We start from the raw sequence: 17,052 nt of genomic DNA, 5'->3' as shown, positions 1-17,052 counted from the left end.
CAGAACGAGATCCACCAATCAGAAGGCGTCTGCTACGCAACACACAGCGAAGTTTCTGCACAAAGCTTAACTGTCTAAGTCTAAATACAAATCCGCCGGCGAAGTTTAACTGTCTAAGCAAACGAGTGAGAGAGAGAGAGGAAGAGAGAAAGAGAGAGAGAGAGAGAGAGCGAAGGAGAAGCAAAAGAAAACAAAAAATGCAGTGGCACGCCGGACTTCTCATCGGAAAAGGTGCCGCCGGCTCATTCCTCGTTACAATCATCGTCTTCTCCACCTTTATAATTTCCACCGCCGAATCAGCTAACAAGTCTCAGGTAATTCTCACCAACCAAATCATAATGCTATGCAAAAATTCACGCTGCATCAGCATGGTACATTCACAACGGGAGGAGGTACAACTTTCATGAATCAGATGTTGTGTTACTAGAAAAATTTCTAAGAATTTCGATGCTTGATGTGAATGACAGATTGGATGCAGTAGAACGTGCATTGCGGAAAACTGTGGCTGTATTTCTCCGTTCCCTTCAATCTCTTGATTATATTGACATGGACTGTTTATATATTTTTAAAACATTTATGTGAATGATCAATAGTTCTAATTTTATTTACATTTTATGAAAATTGTAATAGCGATTGGAATTAAATATGGGAAGTATTGTGGAGTAGGCTGGACTGGATGTCCAGGGGAGAAACCTTGCGATGATCTTGATGCCTGTTGCGAAATTCACGATGAATGTGTAGAGAAAGCTGGTAATGTTGGCTTTCCAGTCTATTGATAATTTATTTGTCACATTAGATTATAAAAAAAAAATTGTTACAACTTAGCATTGCTAGGGCTCTATTCTATAATTCCTAGTTTGAAAGTGGCCTAATTGTCTATTATAGTTTCTCTACACCTCATTTGTACTCTGAAACACAATGCTACTGTTAAGTACATTCAATTTACCTTCTTTTTTGGGCACATGCCTTCATTTAACTTTAGATTCAACCTACACAACACTTTATGTTTCTGGTGATGCTGTTTATTTCAGTTGAATCACTTGAAATTTGAGTGAGTTATTGTAAGCTTTGTCTGCAGGATTTTATATTGTTTGTTGTACTTAGCTTTTCATTGCAAACCTGCAATAGTTATTTCTCTGTTTTAGGCATGTGTTCATTTTGGTTCAATGTTTCAACTGAAAATCATGATTTGTTTCTTTTACATTTTTGCGACTTTTGAGCTTTGACAATGGGTTTTGCAATTTTGTGGAGTAATCTCTTTTCCTGTTTGATAATGCTTTTATTACAGTACTTGGAATTTGTAGCATGCTGTATGTTTGATAAACAGCAAGGAAAACCATTTGGTTCCATGATGTGTTCTTGCAGTTTCGAATTATACACTTCAATTGTTAAATCATACTCTATAACTATGAATATGCCTTCTCCCAAACTAATGATAGTGCAATTTACTGAGTGGAAAATGCTTTCCAACACTGTTTGGTATATTTACTATTAATGTTTTTCTTTACTTAGATGCTCTTAACTTTCAGGTTTGACAAATGTCCAATGCCATGAGAAGTTCAAGAAGTGCATACAGACAGTACATAAGTCAGGAAAGGAAGGATTTTCTAGCGACTGTCCTTATGATACAGCCGTGCCAACAATGGTACAAGGTATGGACATGGCCATTTTGTTTAGTCAGTTGAACAACATGAAGACTGAACTTTGATTAGCTTTCTTGGGTAGATATACGTATACCACTTAATTCTTTTGTTTCAAGATCATGTTTGATGACTTGAATAAGAATTCTTATCGAGATTTTGTACAATTTAGAGTTTTTTTATTATAAAAACTTTCATTGTCAATCTCCTTCTCTAGAAACATTATTGTTTTTTTGTTTGAATTTATCTTCTTATTCTAGGACAATAGCTTGATTTGAGTGTAGAAGATTATTTAGTGTATTTTATGGGGACTCCACAAATTCAATCTCTGCTTGCTATGAAGTTTGATGTAACTCCTGATTTTATTTGTGGTTTATTTTCTTGTTTAGTCGGTTAGGCTCATTAGCTACAACATAAATCACAAATGTAAGAATTGATAAATTGTGGGAAGGAATTCACCGCTGGAATAATTGAATTAATACTTGTTTGATACAGGAAAAAAAATCCCACAAAATTATGGGATCATCATATTATAACCAAATTTTTATTTTGGTATCATCACACATTAAAAACTTAAGACATTATTTTAACTTTAGAGTAAAACCATGATCCCAACCCTATAATGTAAGGATTGAATCAATTATTTTTCTATAACAATTAACCAGGATAACAACTGTCATTTTCTCAATTCCTCTTTATTTAGAATTATTATTCATTTACAACAATATTTTTTTATTCCTAAAATTAAAATATAAGGGATTGTGCCTAAATTCTAAAAAGAATACAATTTCATGATTCACAATACTATACTCCGTAGTCCGTAATATGTTTTTGTATGGTTAGTTGAAGAAGTAAAGATAAATAAATGAATATATATAATCGTATTTGATTTTATCACATATAACTTAATTTTGTATTTATTTCTACAACCCACAGAACCCAGATGATAATAAAAGTCATACCAGGGTGCCAATTACCAAACCACCCTTAATGGTCAGGCATAATCATGATTGGTACTTGATTTCGTATATTCCATTATAGGATTAGGACGCAGAGCGCGTTAAGCAATAATTGATGGAACCTTCGGACGTGCTACGTGTGTTTCTACTTTTCGGCTCTGGTGGCTGAAACGACAATCGTTATATCCTGCACCACGGTGTATATAGCACTGTGCGTTTCACATCTCTCAAAATGATGTCGTTTTGATAAGTTGTGTGGAGAGTTGCGGCAATAGAGTGTATGTGTATTATGTTATATAATTATGTACATTCTGTTATACAATTATGTATATTATTTTATATAATTATTTAAATTTTTTATACAATTATGTACCTTCGAATACGCTATTTTTTTTAACAGTTAAAAGTTTATGTATATTCTCATATACAATCATGTACATTTTAGTATATAATTATGTGCATTTTCAAAACATAATTTTTTTTAACAAGTTAACAGCAAACACGGAAAAACAAAATTAAAAACAAAAAACAAAAAACAAAACGACATTGTTTTGCACCAGAGCGCACAATGCAATGTGTGCCCTGGTGCACGATATAAATTACCCTGAAACGACTTTACCTGTTCACGTTAAAACGTCGTTTTATGTTTGACAGTTTGTAAAGGACACCACTGCTAAGCCATAATTTCACTTTCTTTGATGGCGAAATACAACTACCCAAATTATTTACATCAACCACCATAATAATACGGAGTAGATATCATTAAATAAACATAAATTTTTACATTAAATATTTTTATTTAATTAATTTATGATAAACTTTACTAGTTTAAGAATGATTAATTACGGAGCAATCCTGGAATAAGAATAATAATAAGAGTGGAATATGCATATTCCAAACTTGTTAACGTGAGTTTCGTGAGTTTCGTCTTCTCCCTATTCTCACTTCAATTTCCGGCTTTCTCCTTTTGTCATAGCGTCTTTCTTTGATCCTTCCGCCCATGACTCAGTCAAGTCAACACACAGAAACTTGTAAAATTTTACACGCAGTTAATATTTTTTTATTTAATTTTATATTTCTTTCATTGGCTGTCCCACCACTTTAAAAATGGTATTCTTCGAGACGCAGATTACTAAAAGTCCACTCATCCTTCTTTCAATTTAACACTCCAACGAATCTCCTTCTCTCTTTCCTTGTAAATTCGCCTTTAATTCTTTCCTTTTACCATTTTTTTTCCGAAAGTTTTTTTGTTGATCAATTAGATTATAGATTATATATACGGTTCATCAAATTCACGAATTCAGTTCTTAATTTCCTTGATTTTTTTTTTCTTTCTTTCTTTGAATCACTTACGGTCTCGAAGCCATGAAGAAATCGAGTAATTTTTTGCGGAGTTCCAAAGAGAAGCTCACGAAAAGCTTCAATTCTGCTAAATGGTGATTTTGTTGTTGTTATTTGTAAAATTCAGTTTCTAGTTTGATGATTGATGTGTGTTTACGTAATTTTGAGTTTGTGGTTAAATTTGATTTGAAGTGATTTTTGTTGAATGTGGTTGCTGATATATACACGCAGTAAGACGTCGCTAAAGTTGGCATCATCGAGACTGAAGTTAATGAGGAATAAGAAGGAAGTGCAAGTGAAGCAGATGAAAAGGGAGCTGGCGCAGTTGCTTGAATCAGGGCATAACCAAACGGCTCGAATCCGCGTAATTATCATATTTTCATTTTATTGAGTCACCGTTTTCTCTTTGTCTCTGTGTGTATGTGTGTGTGTGAATAGTTGGCTTCTGATTTCATTTAATCTAGCGTATATGGACCTTGTGCAGTCGTTTTATTGATGGCGATGCGTTTGTGATTCCTTTATTTTCTGATTTTGTTTGATATTTCGTAAAACAAAGGGATTCATTGACTAGTGATGTAAAGGTCTGGTCAACATAATTTGTATTAAGGTTTAGATTCATTTATTTTGTCCTTGAATTTGCAGGTGGAACATGTTGTTAGGGAAGAGAAGATGATGGCAGCATATGATCTTCTAGAGATATACTGCGAGTTAATTGTGGCACGCCTGCCTATTATTGAATCACAAAAGTATGTAAACATATGCCATCTTGTAGTGTGGGAAAATGCATTATTGCAATCTTTCCAGAAACTGATCAAAAGTTAAACCATGTGGTAGTGTAGGGAAAGTTAATCTGTAGTGACATAGTGACTTCTTGAAGGTTTCATAAATCATAATGTTGTTTTGATCTACAGAAACTGTCCCATCGACCTGAAGGAAGCCATTACAAGTCTAGTATTTGCATCACCAAGATGTGGAGACATACCAGAACTTATAGATGTCCGGAAGCACTTTAAAGTAAAATATGGGAGTGGATTCATCACTGGAGCTGTTGAACTGCGTCCAGATTGTGGTGTTAGTCGCCTTGTAAGTTCATGTCTTACCTGTGATGTACTCCCCTTTCAACTTTTTAACATGTGATATAATGTGAACTGATTAGTTTTGCATAGTAAAGTTAGCAACCAAGCTTCACTGATTTTGTCATGTTTTCTTCCAGTTGATTGAGAAGTTATCTGCTAAAGCACCCGATGGGCAAACCAAGCTTAAAATATTGACTGCAATTGCTGAGGAGCAAGGTGTCAAATGGGATCCTAATTCATTTGGAGAATCAGATTTACCACCCAGTGACTTGCTGGTAAAGTATTTCATCAAAAACTATCTTGAGGTAGGACTCTGGTCAATTCCTTTTCTGTGTCATTACTGAGTTTCTCCAAATGCTTGACCAGAATGGACCAAATACTTTCGAGAAGCCCAGTAAGGTGCTTGAAGATCCTCCTCGCTTTGAATCTTCAGAAGTCAGAACTCCACCTACCTATAGCCAGGTGTATAATGAATCATTGAATGTCTCAGAGCAGAGAAAAGGATCCCCAATGACAACCCCTAGTTTTGCTTCACAAGGTGGCACTAGTGGCACAGTGCTTTCTTCCTCTTCTCAACTTGAACGTAGACATTCAGGTATTTTTAATCTAGCCATTAGTGAGTTTGCGCATACAGTATCTAGGTTTTTACCTCAGTGTTGGTTCCTGTATCAGGGTTTAGGTCTGAAATGAATGAAGTTGGGCAATCATTTCCCGAGAATGGCAATTTCTCTATGGGTAGGCAGAGTTGGAATATGGAATTCAAGGATGCTACATCTGCAGCACAGGCAGCTGCTGAATCTGCAGAACGTGCAAGTATGGCTGCAAGAGCGGCTGCAGAACTTTCAAGGATGCCTGGGCAGTACCAAACCGAATCAAAGAGGTCTCATGTAAGCATTGAAAGAGATGAACAGCAGGCATATTCTGGTGCTTCAATAAGGAATGCTGAACGGCGCCATCATGATTTCCCAGATAAATCCTTTACTCGTAGAGATTCTAGGTTACAAGATGAAGTTGGCAGTTCTGAACATGATAATATGATGAAAGCTAGTAGGAAATTTTACCATGATGATGGTGATAATGAAAGGAGTTCAGGTTCACAGGCTTCTCCAAGATCTGAAATTTCAATTGATAATGACTTGTTACATAGTCCTCGAGAACCAGATAGGTCTAGAGAGACAAACTTATCAAAAGAAGAGCATAGTCAAGCAAAAAAGGTTTCCTATAAGCACACTGGTGAATTTGAACCTCAAAGCATGAGTGACTATGAGGAAGACGTGAACTATTTTGGAGAAGAGAGGACAACAGTTGAAGTTAACAATGTTCCTCGTGCTTCTCATTCAAGCACTTCAAGGTATGATGATAACAATCACAACCAAAAGCCTGTATATGAAGCTGGCAATGACCTTTTTGCTAATGCCGAGGAAGAGCGTGTTTACCAGGGAAATATGAAGACAAGTTCTTATGATGTGGTATCTGCAGTTTTTGATAAATCTAGCTCAGATGATGAAGATGCTGTTAATTTCCATACAGAATCCATATATGATGACCAGCAGTCCAAATTTTATTTTCCATCACCTGAAAGAAAATCGCCTACTCATCCCTCCTTAACAGGTGATAATTGGAGCCCTAGAATGAACACCAGCAAGTTGCCAGAAAACTCTACTTTGACATCACAAATTTTTGTAGAAAGATACTCACCTCCTGAGTCCCCTAAAAGTTTCTTGGAGGAGGCATCTGGGGGAAAACCACAGGCAGAGAATTTTGTCCATGCAACCTTTGATGATTCAGATGGCGTGAGCTCTGAAACTGAAGATATGGACCAGCCTGAGCTTATCAGGAAGCGCTCCCAGAGTCATGGATCAAGATCTAGTGAAACTGGTGGAACTGAGAGTAAAAAATTGTCACATTCATCTAATGAGAAAGACTCGGTAGATGCTTATAGGAAAGGTGACTATGCAAATGATGAATCATTATTTTTCAGTTCAATAGACGGAACAAACCAATTAAAGTCCTCCCATTCAAGGCTCTCAGTGGCAGATGGAGCCAAGGACAATGCCCACTTGTCACACTCAACTGATGCATGGATAGATGATGAAGAGAAGTCAACTCAATCTAATTCTGATTATGTGAATGAATTGAACTTTGGAAAGTTAAGAGGCGGTCTTAGACATAAGGGCTATGTTACTCCTCCATATACAAGGACTCATCAAATCTCTTCATTTGACAAATCTGAAGAGGTTTCTGCCACGAGTTCACTGTCTACTGCTTCTCAAAGTGTTTTGGGCTCTGTCCATTCTGGAAGTATGAAGAAAGGGAGCAAATCCAGCTCAAGAATGACAACCTCCCATCGTGATTTTGATACTGACAGTTCTGATGAAGAACTTTCTCAGCAGATCTCAAGTGACAGGAGGAAACCAGATGTTATGAAGCTGGACAAAGAGGTTGAAACAAAACCAAGGTGGTCAAAAGGTTCTGTTACTTATTTTGATTCCACTGATTCAGAAGTGGAATCTCCCAAACAACCCAACATAAATAGAAAACACGTGGTTAGCCAATTTTCTCGAAGGACAAAAGTTTCTCCTCCCAGTTCAGAAACAAACTTCTCTTCCCAGGTTCATATCAAGTCAGAAACATCTGGTTCTTCAAGTCTAGAAAGAAAATCTTCCCAGAATTTCTCTGAGGCCAGAGCACAAGAACTCAAGAAAAGTACAAAGAATTTATCCAATGAAGCACAAGACACCAAGAAACCCACAAGGAAATCTTACGCTGCTGAAGTGCAAGAACAGCAAAAAGATACTCGGAAATCTTATGATGTTGGAAAACAAGAAATCCAGTCGCAGCAAGAAACCTCAGGCCAATGGGTATATCATGAACAGCATAGCTTGGGAAGACCAGTCTCCAAGTCCAAGACATATTTGGATGAAGAAAAAAGGAAGACATCAACAACAGAACAAGCATCCCATTTTGACAGGAAAACACAATCATCAAGTAACACGCAAACTCCCAAGGCATCTGGATCAAGTGGTAGTACTTTAGCTAGAGAGGACAGTACAAAGAAACCTAGTCATGTTCATCCAAAGCTTCCAGACTATGAAAATATTGCCGCTCAATTGCAGTCCCTCCGGATGAACCGTAAGTGAGTAATCTTGTTTGATAGTATACAGACATGGAGGTTGCTTAATTTATTTGTTATTTGCAGATAAAAGAATTTTTGGTTTGAAAGAAACAGAAACAGGCTACTCTTTGCACAGAGATTCTTCTTCCTCTTGTATTATTTGATTGATTAAAGATGATGGTTCTTTTGTTGTATAAATCATGGGAAATTTTAAGGTGCCAATAAGCACAGTGTCTATTTGCACCAAGTACAACCATAAAAGCTTTGTAGGTTACACCAGTGCAACTAGACATGCATTTTTGTGTTGTACTTGGTGCAAATCAGCATGGTGCTGATCGGCACGTAGACTTTCCTATATTTGGGTCTTCCTTTTGAAATAAATGGATGTATTTTATTTAATGAAACTTGTAGTGAACTTTTGGCTTCTATGTCCCAATAACTTGACAAAGTTGATTTAGTTGTAGAGTTGTAGTACAACTCCCTGAGGTTTTATGCATCGTAGATTAATATTATCTGTTAATCTTTATAAACTCCGGAGACAGGATTCTAGGCATGAGTTCTATTAACATAAGGTTAACTACTTAACTTGATGACATTAGGTTAGAACATTAGATTAAAAGACTGACCTCAATCATGAATTGGAGTCGGTCTATCTATTTATTTAGATATGTTGTTATTGGATATTGTAATTGTGATTAAAACTTTATTAAATTATATTTGTTAGATGAAATAATTGCAAATTTACAATTGAGTTACATTCATTTTCAGAACTAAATAAATAAATGAGTACATAAATATCACAAGAGAGAGCATGTTATGCTCTACAGACTACAATTCAATAGCTTTAGATGAATAATAGCTGGGAACATGAAAATACTTGAATGTAAATTATATTTGTATGTAACAGAAAGTTTGAAAGCATGTTTCATATATTGACTATATCATCCAAAACAATCAAGATACACATACTGTTTAAATTCCAAAAAGTCCCATCTCAGAATTCTTCTTTAAGATAAAAACACATTTGCCCGGCAAGGAAAATTAAGACATCCTCAATAGTAAAAACACATTTGCCCGGCAAGGAAAATTAAGACATCCTCAATAGTAGTGATTTTTGAAGTAGCACGTGCCTACTGGGCGCAAATATTGTGCCACACGCGCAAGTCAGAGCTTCCTTCTCTCCTTTTCTCTTGGGCCCCACAAAGAACTTCATTTGCAGGAGGAAAATACCAAAAAAAAAAAAAAAAAAAAAAAAAAAAAACTGTTGTAGATGCTCTTAGTTCCCTCAAAATAAATTAGCAACGGCAAAGTCCAAGAAATGACAATATTAGGAAATAAATTAGCAACAAGTGGTTTTGTCGAATCAAATCTATGCTATGCAACAACAAGGCCTTAATGTGAATATATATATATATATATATATATATATATATATATATATTGCCACCTATTGATTGACTGTGGAATTTTTAGCTTTAGTTGCGAATGTCTCGGCTACCAAAAGGGGGAAAGCAATGGTTGCATCACAATGTACCTGGCGCAAGACAAACCCAATAGAATACAACAAATTAGACCACTCAATCTGAAGTCTAACATGGAGTATGAGTTAAAGTACTGCCATCTACTTTTATCACAAGCAAGTAAAAGAAACAATGGGATTTAAGAAAAGTTCTATCAGGCTTTTCCAAACAAGGCAGTAAAAATATTTCAAGAATGATTTGTTATACTTAAGTACTTAAGATTCCTAACCTTCACTGTTTTTGCTCCACCACGTATTTTTCCCCACGACACAGCTTCATCAGGACGGGCACCAGAATCACTTCCATCAAACTCTTGGGCCGTGTTGATGTAGACTGCATAATCTGCACCATTGCGCATCATATTGGCATTGCAAATATGATGTTTAGGCAACCCTCCGCCAAGGATAATCACTCCAGTCTTCCTAGAACCAGCATGAACAGCCTCACCATTCATGGCCCTGATATCTAGTAACGGACTAGTCACTTATCAATTTGTTCTTAATTAATCAATATTCTATAGGGGCAAGCAAAAAGATCAATTACCTCCCACAATGTCAATGATTAGACCAGGGTTGTGGTCTGGATTATTTGGATCTTCCTTTCTGAAAGTATGGAAGTATAACATGTCGCCTAGAGAGCCATCAGTTAAACTAGGACAGAAGACAGGAATTTTGTTCTGGGGAGCAAAGAAAATCAGCATAACATAATTAAAACTTAGGAAGAAATTTCAATAAACAGTGAACATTCCAATAAACAGCTACAGTTTCCTATTCCCATTGCACATATTGAGGAACAATTGTTCAACAGATGGAACAAATGGAATTAAATTGGAAAGGTACCTTGTATGCCCAGTATAAATACGAGCTTTCATCATTAATTTCTTTCCCTAGGCGAGCAATAACTTTAGATGGTGTCCATAATACATTCTGTGCAGCAAAAAGGAAAAAAAATGGTCTTTATTACTTAAACATTGGAGAGGAAGAAGAAGACAAAGGAGACAATGATGGGGGGAGACAAAGGTTTAGCAAATCAGATATCTTTCAAGCATATCAAGTGTCCACCAAGAAACCAAAAGGATGCTCTCAATATGAAGCAATTAGATGTGGATTTAAGAATACTGAGTAAGAATTTTACCAACATGCTTTGTTTTGAAGATAGTAGAGAACATAAGTAGCACTCATCATGAAAAAATTTAAAAACTCAATCAAAATTAACTTTTTCAGCAAATTCATTAATGACCAAAGTAGGCTAAAAAACAACTAATGCTCAATTCTTTAGTATAATTTTCATAGGCTAATATTTTGTGTACCATAAAAGACCAATACCTGTTTGGTTTGCTCTTCATACATCTGGTCGAAAATTGGGATGATCCAGTCTTCAAATTTGCAGTAATTGTCATTTGGAACCAACAAATTACCAATGCGGTTCAATCCCTTTGAGCGTAATACAGCTCCAGGTAAAGAAAAATCACCCTTGTAAGTTGGTGCAAGACATTTTATGAGGTCCTCCTCAATACCACCAGCCGTTGTAACCACTACATCAACCTGCAGCCAGGCAAAGCGATGCATTATATCATACTATGAGCTATGCATATAAAATATATAATTCTACTAAGAGGCAGTGAAGTCTAACTCTTATCAGAGTAACCTATGTAAAAATAATTCTTCTGAGAGGCGGTGAACACTAAATTCTAACCCCCACCTTCATTGACAACGTTTTGAGAAATGCTAAAACATTCGACTCCAAAACTACAACTTAAACAGCTGTTTTCTAAATTGTAAGGGTGAGAAAATTTTGCACGGTGAAGATAAGAAGGGTGGAATCAAATGCTAAATTATCATGTCAGTCAACAGAAGAAAACAGTAACATGAGGTTAAAACATATTCGCTCAACAAATTTAGTGCTCCATTTAAGTACCTAGAGGGGCAAGCACAACTACTTAGAATGAATCAAAATAATTGATTTGTGTTGATTATATCTAGAGACACAGGTCACAGACAAGCACCTGGGGGGTATGGTAAACTAACATGGCAAGTAACAGAAAAAGAATAATTTGTTTGATGACGATGAAGTTTTGTAATTAAGTCCCCTGCAATATGATAACACAGAGACAAAACCAAGTAGCTTATCTCGCTTTCGACATTACTCACCATGTGACGCTGAACAAGATAGCGAATTGTGTCTCGAACGCCAGAAGAAACAAGGTTGGACGTGAAGCCTAAGAAGATTTTGCTAGTCACTGAGTCTCTATAAGCAGGGTCTTTCTCTTCCTCATCGCAATCTTCCATTATGGGTTCTTGGGATAGCCTCCAATCAAGCTTCACAAAACCAAATGCAAGCACTTCAGCAATTAGAACTAAAGGCTCAATGGATTTTAAACTAAACTTTCAAAAACTACTGAAAATAAAACAAAGCATTTATCTTAAATTCTTACTCTTCACTATATTGATTGTAGGAAAATTTCAGACTTTGCAATTTAAAACAAAAATCAGTAAAATGCTAGAAATAAATATCTCATGTACAGTCATCCAGCTGCTATGCAAAAAGTTCGACAATGTCACAAAACCTGAGCAAGTAATGAAGCTCTCAACTTTTATGTGCAGAATTCAGAGCTAAACCCCGCACGGGTAACTCAATTGATTAATGTGTAGGGACACAGGATCGAGCCTGGCAGTGGGAATTGGTAGGGAATTTCGGCTTTTGTGGGCAAAAATTCAGAGATAAACAGTCCAACAGAAACTCCAAAAAAAAAAAAAAAAACATTTTTTACGAGTAATGAAACAAACCATTTCGTTAACAATTTGGATGGCTTCGCCAAGGTTGGATGCTTGGAAGCCAGTGGAGAGCAGTGAGTTCAATAGCTGAGGGTAGTCAACGCCGCGATTGAAATCATAGCCCTCAATTTTGGTGCAGCCGCCTTCGCCGTCGAGGCTCTCCGATTTCTTAAACACTGTAGCTCGTACGGCGTCCATAACTCGGTTCTGATCTCTGGTAGCTTCTCCCATTGTGTTTACATCAGAGAGTGATTGAGCGAAGAAGGTTAAGCACTGCAAGCAAGCGAGGAATAAAGTTGAAAACTTGCGACTGTGTGTTGCGTTCTCAAAACGCGAGGCTTTAGAGTTCGGGTCGGGCTATAACTCACATGGCGCGAATCTTACCGTAACCTTGAACAGACAGCAATCATTCAACAGCAACAAGCTGAGACGGAGAGACTGGAGACTGGACAAGCTGAGAAGCGGAGAAGGGTATGTCTATTGTCTACAGAGTTTAGTTGGGCTATTTGATGGATATTTGTATTGGGGCTTTTTTTAAGGCTATTGGCAAACAAGCAATAGCACTATTGTTTTGGGCTATATATATTAGTGATTAGTGATCACCTAAAGATAAATAAGTATTGTTGTATTAATAATGTGGAGAAAAATAATTGTCATGTATAAAGAAAATGGTGGGAGATGTCCAAGGGGTTAATGATAGAAATAGGTAAAAAATAAAGAAATTTGACAAAAATATGAAGCTTTTGAAAGTTGGGCACAAATAGGTAAAATTTAATTGTCAAATGTGTTTTTTGTACTTATATATACGAGATAGGTAAGTTTCATTGATTGGCAAACTGTCGTCGGTCGGGAGAGACGCACGTGAGACTTTCGTCGTCTCTCAATACAGCATAGAGAGGCGCAAGTCTACTAAAAACACCATCACTCTGAAAACAACAATCTCCACCTCAAAGCAGACTCACCCCGCTAGAGATATCTAAAAGCTGAAATCAAATAAGACTTTTCCACTTACACTAAATTTGGAGACTAAGGTGACAGTGAAGGTCAATGGCCTGAAAACCAAGAAAGTTGGCATCAAAGTCACCTTGTGACAGCGTGTGAGCATTCCAGGAGGAAAGTAGCCGTAAAAAACCACAAACTCCAACGTCGATTGCAAGGTTGATCTCCGAATCAAGATATGAAAATAGACTTTGAACAAGAAGATCGATGAGTATCTTTTTATTATCAATTCTTTTTTTAATTTTCAGAAGGCAATGAGAGACGGAGGTGAGATTTACGTTTCTCACCGACGACAATTTATCGATTGAGCAGACACGCTACATACATACAAGAAACACATTAGACAAATAAGTTTTCTATATTTTTGTCTAGCTTTAAAAAGCTTTATATTTTTATCATTTTTTTTTTGTCTAATTTTGTCATTAACCCATGTCCTAAGAAATATACAATGATGTCAAAATAACTCCATAATATAAAACGTAAGGGTTAAACCGGTAACTTGAAACATCTGTCTTTTGACTGAACAAACCAACATCAGCCACATATCGTCCGTCGGACCAAAGTATAAAATGGAGTAGAATTCACATTTCCCACGCGTCTGCCCCAACCAAGAGAGAGAGAGAGAGAGAGAGAGCATGGACGAGCTTCCTCCACCGTTACTCCTCGAAATCCTGAGTCGACTCACCGACCCGGCCGACCTCGCTCGCTGCAGAATCGCTTCCAAAACCCTAAACTCCACCTCCAGGGACCTCCAATCCGTCTGCCTCCTCTGCTCATTCGACCGCTACGCCAAGTACCGCTCCCCCCTCACCCGCTCCTCCGTCACTCCCTTCAAACAGATCTTCCGCCGACTCCTTTCCGAATTGCGAATCGTCAAGTCCGTATCCATCGGCGTCGAGAAGCCGCTCCGCACGGCGTCGTATGACGATGTCGAAGACGAGGAGGATTTGTACTTGACGGACGTGAATTTTGTGGAGGAGTGGCTGCCGAGGGTGTCTCAGAGCTTGACATCCGTTTCGATTTCGGATTTCTGGGTTCAGTCATGTTGGCGGAGATCCAGTGTGCTTGCTGTCATTTCTTCTCACTGTGAGCCCCTTCTCATTTCACATTCACACATATCCTGTTCTTAGATGATGAATTCGATCACACGATTATTCAATATTTGGACTAAATAAAAAATAGATGGAAATTTTGAACACATTATTTCTGTTTTGTTGTCAATGCTAATGCTTGGAAGTGGAGAAGCTCTAGTAAGTTCTGAATTGGTTCCTAGCTGAGCTTAAACATGTTTTTCGACAACATTATTGAAGCTATTTGGTTGCTTTTGTATGTCTTATTTTGTGATGATTATAGGTTAAGGTCATTGCTGAAAGGTTGTTTTCTGTATATGCAGGTTATAATCTTGTTGATTTAGAGATTAAGAATGCCTGGTTGTCAGTGAATGGTTTAAAACCAATGCCTAAGCTCACAAGTTTGACACTTGAGTATGTTAGATTGGATGATGAAAACCTTGACAACATTTCTGGGTGTTTCCCCTGTTTACAAGTTCTTAATCTGATAGGGGTTGGGGGGCTTAAAGACCCCAGGGTTCATCTCTTGGACCTAAGGAGTTGTTATTGGACGGTGTCTAATGCCCCAAACTCTGTGGCAGTAGTTGCTCCAAAACTTGTGAAACTCAAACTCACTTGTGTAAGGCCGAAGGTACTTGTCATTGATGCCCCCTTGTTGGCTGAAATGCATTTCTGTATTCTGAAGAAATCTGACTACTTAAAAGTAGAAGAGTTTGTTAACTTGGAAACCCTTCATCTTGAATCCATGGAACTTGGCGACCTGCTCTGCACACTTCCGCTTTCAAAGACAATTAAGAGTTTGACGTTGGGCAAGATAAACTGGGTGGAACCTGTTGGAACAGGTATTTGTCTTGGGTCGTTGTCCAGAAATTTCCCAAATGTTACAACTCTGACTTTGGCCGCTGGGGTTTGGTCTGAATTGGAGAGGCACCTCTGCCCTGAATGTTTGGAAGTTAGGACTAATATGTGGGGGTTGAAAGACATCACTGCATATCTAGTGCTAAATAATATTGATAGTACGCTATCATTCATTAAAACAGTCTTGGAGAGTTGCCCTAATCTGTCAGACATAGCACTATTGATCCACTGTGATGTTGTCTCCAACGTCTCTTGTAACCTCATTTCAAAGTGTGCAGCCTACTGCCCGGGGATTAGATGGAGATGGGGAATGTGGAAAGAAGGAACAAAAGACGCTTGGATTTCCCATAGCCTATAATAAGTTATTCCTCTCTTCGGTCTCTCTGCTCAAACTAGCTTCTTGGTAGGCAACATCAATCATCTATGGTACATGATTGGACTGCCAATTAGTTCTCACCGGCTTCAGCTTTCTTCTCCCCATTGGATGATCAATATGTGCTTTTAGCCAGAAGTCCAGAACCATGGCTTTATATGATCTGTGAATATGTTTGTTAGGCTATCGCGGCCTTCTTGAATCATACCTCCTCTCTACTGTGTAGAAGAAGCCAACAAGTCCTCCAGATTTTATAGTCATGTACATATTTGTTCAAAATTCGAATACAAGTTCTCATAGGAAAAATGTTATATCCTCTTGTTATTTTCCATTCTCAAAACATGAAGCAATAACATATGTTGTACTTCATATCATATTTGTTTCGAATGTATGCATGTATTTACTCCAAGTGTTCCACTGTCTCACTCAAGTTGAATACAACAGAGAGTATATTACTGCAACGGGAACAGTAAAAACTGCAAAACTATGTGGAAAATTTCTGTTTAAAAAAAAGGGGCGTTCCTAGAATCGAACTCGGGACCTCTCACACCCAAAGTGAGAATCATACCACTGCTCCAAACGCCCTTGACGTCAACTGTAGATTAATTAATATTAAGGGGCCGTTTGGTTCACGGAATGTTAGATTACCTTAGGGAATGTTAGATTACCTTAGGGAATGTTAGATTGCTGGGAATGTTAGATTACTGGGAATGTTAAATTCCTGTGTTTGGTTAAGACTGAGGTATATAATATAATTATGTTTGGTTTAGGGTTATCTTTATCTTTATATATATATATATATATATATATATATATATATATATATATATATATATATAAGCTAACATAAAATATATATTTTTAAATAATTAGAATGAAAATAGCAAAATTTATAAATATCCAAGGTTATCTCACATTACCTAAGAAAAGGAAGGGAATCACATTCCCTTCAAAATCCTATGTGGAGGGAATGTTCCATTCCCTGGGAATGTTATATTCCCTCAGATAGTATGAACCAAACATAGGAATCTAAGCTCAGGAATGTCATATTCCCATGGTTATGTAATATAACCTGAACCAAACGCCCCCTAAGTGTTTTTTCATAAGCCCAAGAAATAGAGATATGGGCCAGTAAAAACTGCAAAATTTCCGTTTGAAAAGGGGCGTTCCGAGAATCGAACTCGGGACCTCTCGCACCCAAAGCGAGAATCATACCACTAGACCAAACGCCCTTGATGTTTACTGTAGATTAATTAATTTAAATTGGTGTCGAAAGCCCAAGAAATAGAGATATGGGCCAGGCCCAATAAATAAAGAGAGGTGATTC

The 17,052-nt window shown here is 37.2% G+C and overlaps 4 protein-coding genes and 1 non-coding gene across 6 annotated transcripts; 3 read left to right on the top strand and 2 right to left on the bottom strand.

Annotated features, from left to right (window-relative positions):
* Positions 1–74: 74 nt before the first annotated feature.
* On the top strand, positions 75–1,993 carry LOC109186723 (probable phospholipase A2 homolog 1). Its single transcript, XM_019336834.1, has 5 exons — positions 75–123; positions 162–314; positions 468–507; positions 631–750; positions 1,530–1,993. Exons 2-5 carry the CDS (start codon positions 198–200, stop codon positions 1,706–1,708), a joined length of 456 nt encoding a protein of 151 aa, XP_019192379.1. The 5' UTR covers positions 75–123; positions 162–197; the 3' UTR covers positions 1,709–1,993.
* Positions 1,994–3,740: 1,747 nt separating this feature from the next.
* Positions 3,741–8,535, top strand: LOC109186631. The gene is made up of 7 exons (XM_019336700.1): positions 3,741–4,035; positions 4,172–4,304; positions 4,583–4,686; positions 4,852–5,023; positions 5,154–5,291; positions 5,383–5,611; positions 5,689–8,535. Exons 1-7 carry the CDS (start codon positions 3,965–3,967, stop codon positions 8,154–8,156), a joined length of 3,315 nt encoding a protein of 1,104 aa, XP_019192245.1. The 5' UTR covers positions 3,741–3,964; the 3' UTR covers positions 8,157–8,535.
* Positions 8,536–9,407: 872 nt separating this feature from the next.
* On the bottom strand, positions 9,408–12,903 carry LOC109186632 (deoxyhypusine synthase-like). 2 transcript variants are annotated; one of them, XM_019336701.1, is made up of 9 exons: positions 12,810–12,903; positions 12,438–12,698; positions 11,802–11,969; positions 10,977–11,195; positions 10,491–10,577; positions 10,195–10,327; positions 9,881–10,116; positions 9,573–9,665; positions 9,408–9,542 (listed from the first exon to the last, which is right to left on the bottom strand). In XM_019336701.1, exons 2-8 carry the CDS (start codon positions 12,654–12,656, stop codon positions 9,579–9,581), a joined length of 1,149 nt encoding a protein of 382 aa, XP_019192246.1. In that variant the 5' UTR covers positions 12,657–12,698; positions 12,810–12,903; the 3' UTR covers positions 9,408–9,542; positions 9,573–9,578. The 2 variants fall into 2 exon arrangements, with proteins under 2 accessions (XP_019192246.1, XP_019192247.1); XM_019336702.1 differs by having other exon boundaries at positions 12,794–12,810.
* Positions 12,904–13,998: 1,095 nt separating this feature from the next.
* Positions 13,999–16,099, top strand: LOC109186936 (F-box/LRR-repeat protein At4g29420). The gene is made up of 2 exons (XM_019337133.1): positions 13,999–14,510; positions 14,818–16,099. The coding sequence occupies exons 1-2, from the start codon at positions 14,060–14,062 to the stop codon at positions 15,708–15,710; spliced, it is 1,344 nt and encodes a 447-aa protein (XP_019192678.1). The 5' UTR covers positions 13,999–14,059; the 3' UTR covers positions 15,711–16,099.
* A 786-nt stretch (positions 16,100–16,885) lies between these two features.
* Positions 16,886–16,957, bottom strand: TRNAP-UGG. The gene has a single exon. It is a non-coding gene; the product is annotated as a tRNA-Pro (tRNA).
* Between the last annotated feature and the right edge of the window lie 95 nt (positions 16,958–17,052).

The sequence above is a fragment of the Ipomoea nil genome, unplaced genomic scaffold (genome assembly GCF_001879475.1).
Source record: "Ipomoea nil cultivar Tokyo-kokei standard unplaced genomic scaffold, Asagao_1.1 scaffold1407, whole genome shotgun sequence".
Taxonomy (NCBI): Eukaryota; Viridiplantae; Streptophyta; class Magnoliopsida; order Solanales; family Convolvulaceae; genus Ipomoea; species Ipomoea nil.
The sequence above is the reverse complement of the archived record's forward strand: the minus strand, read 5'-3'. Positions and strand labels throughout refer to the sequence as shown.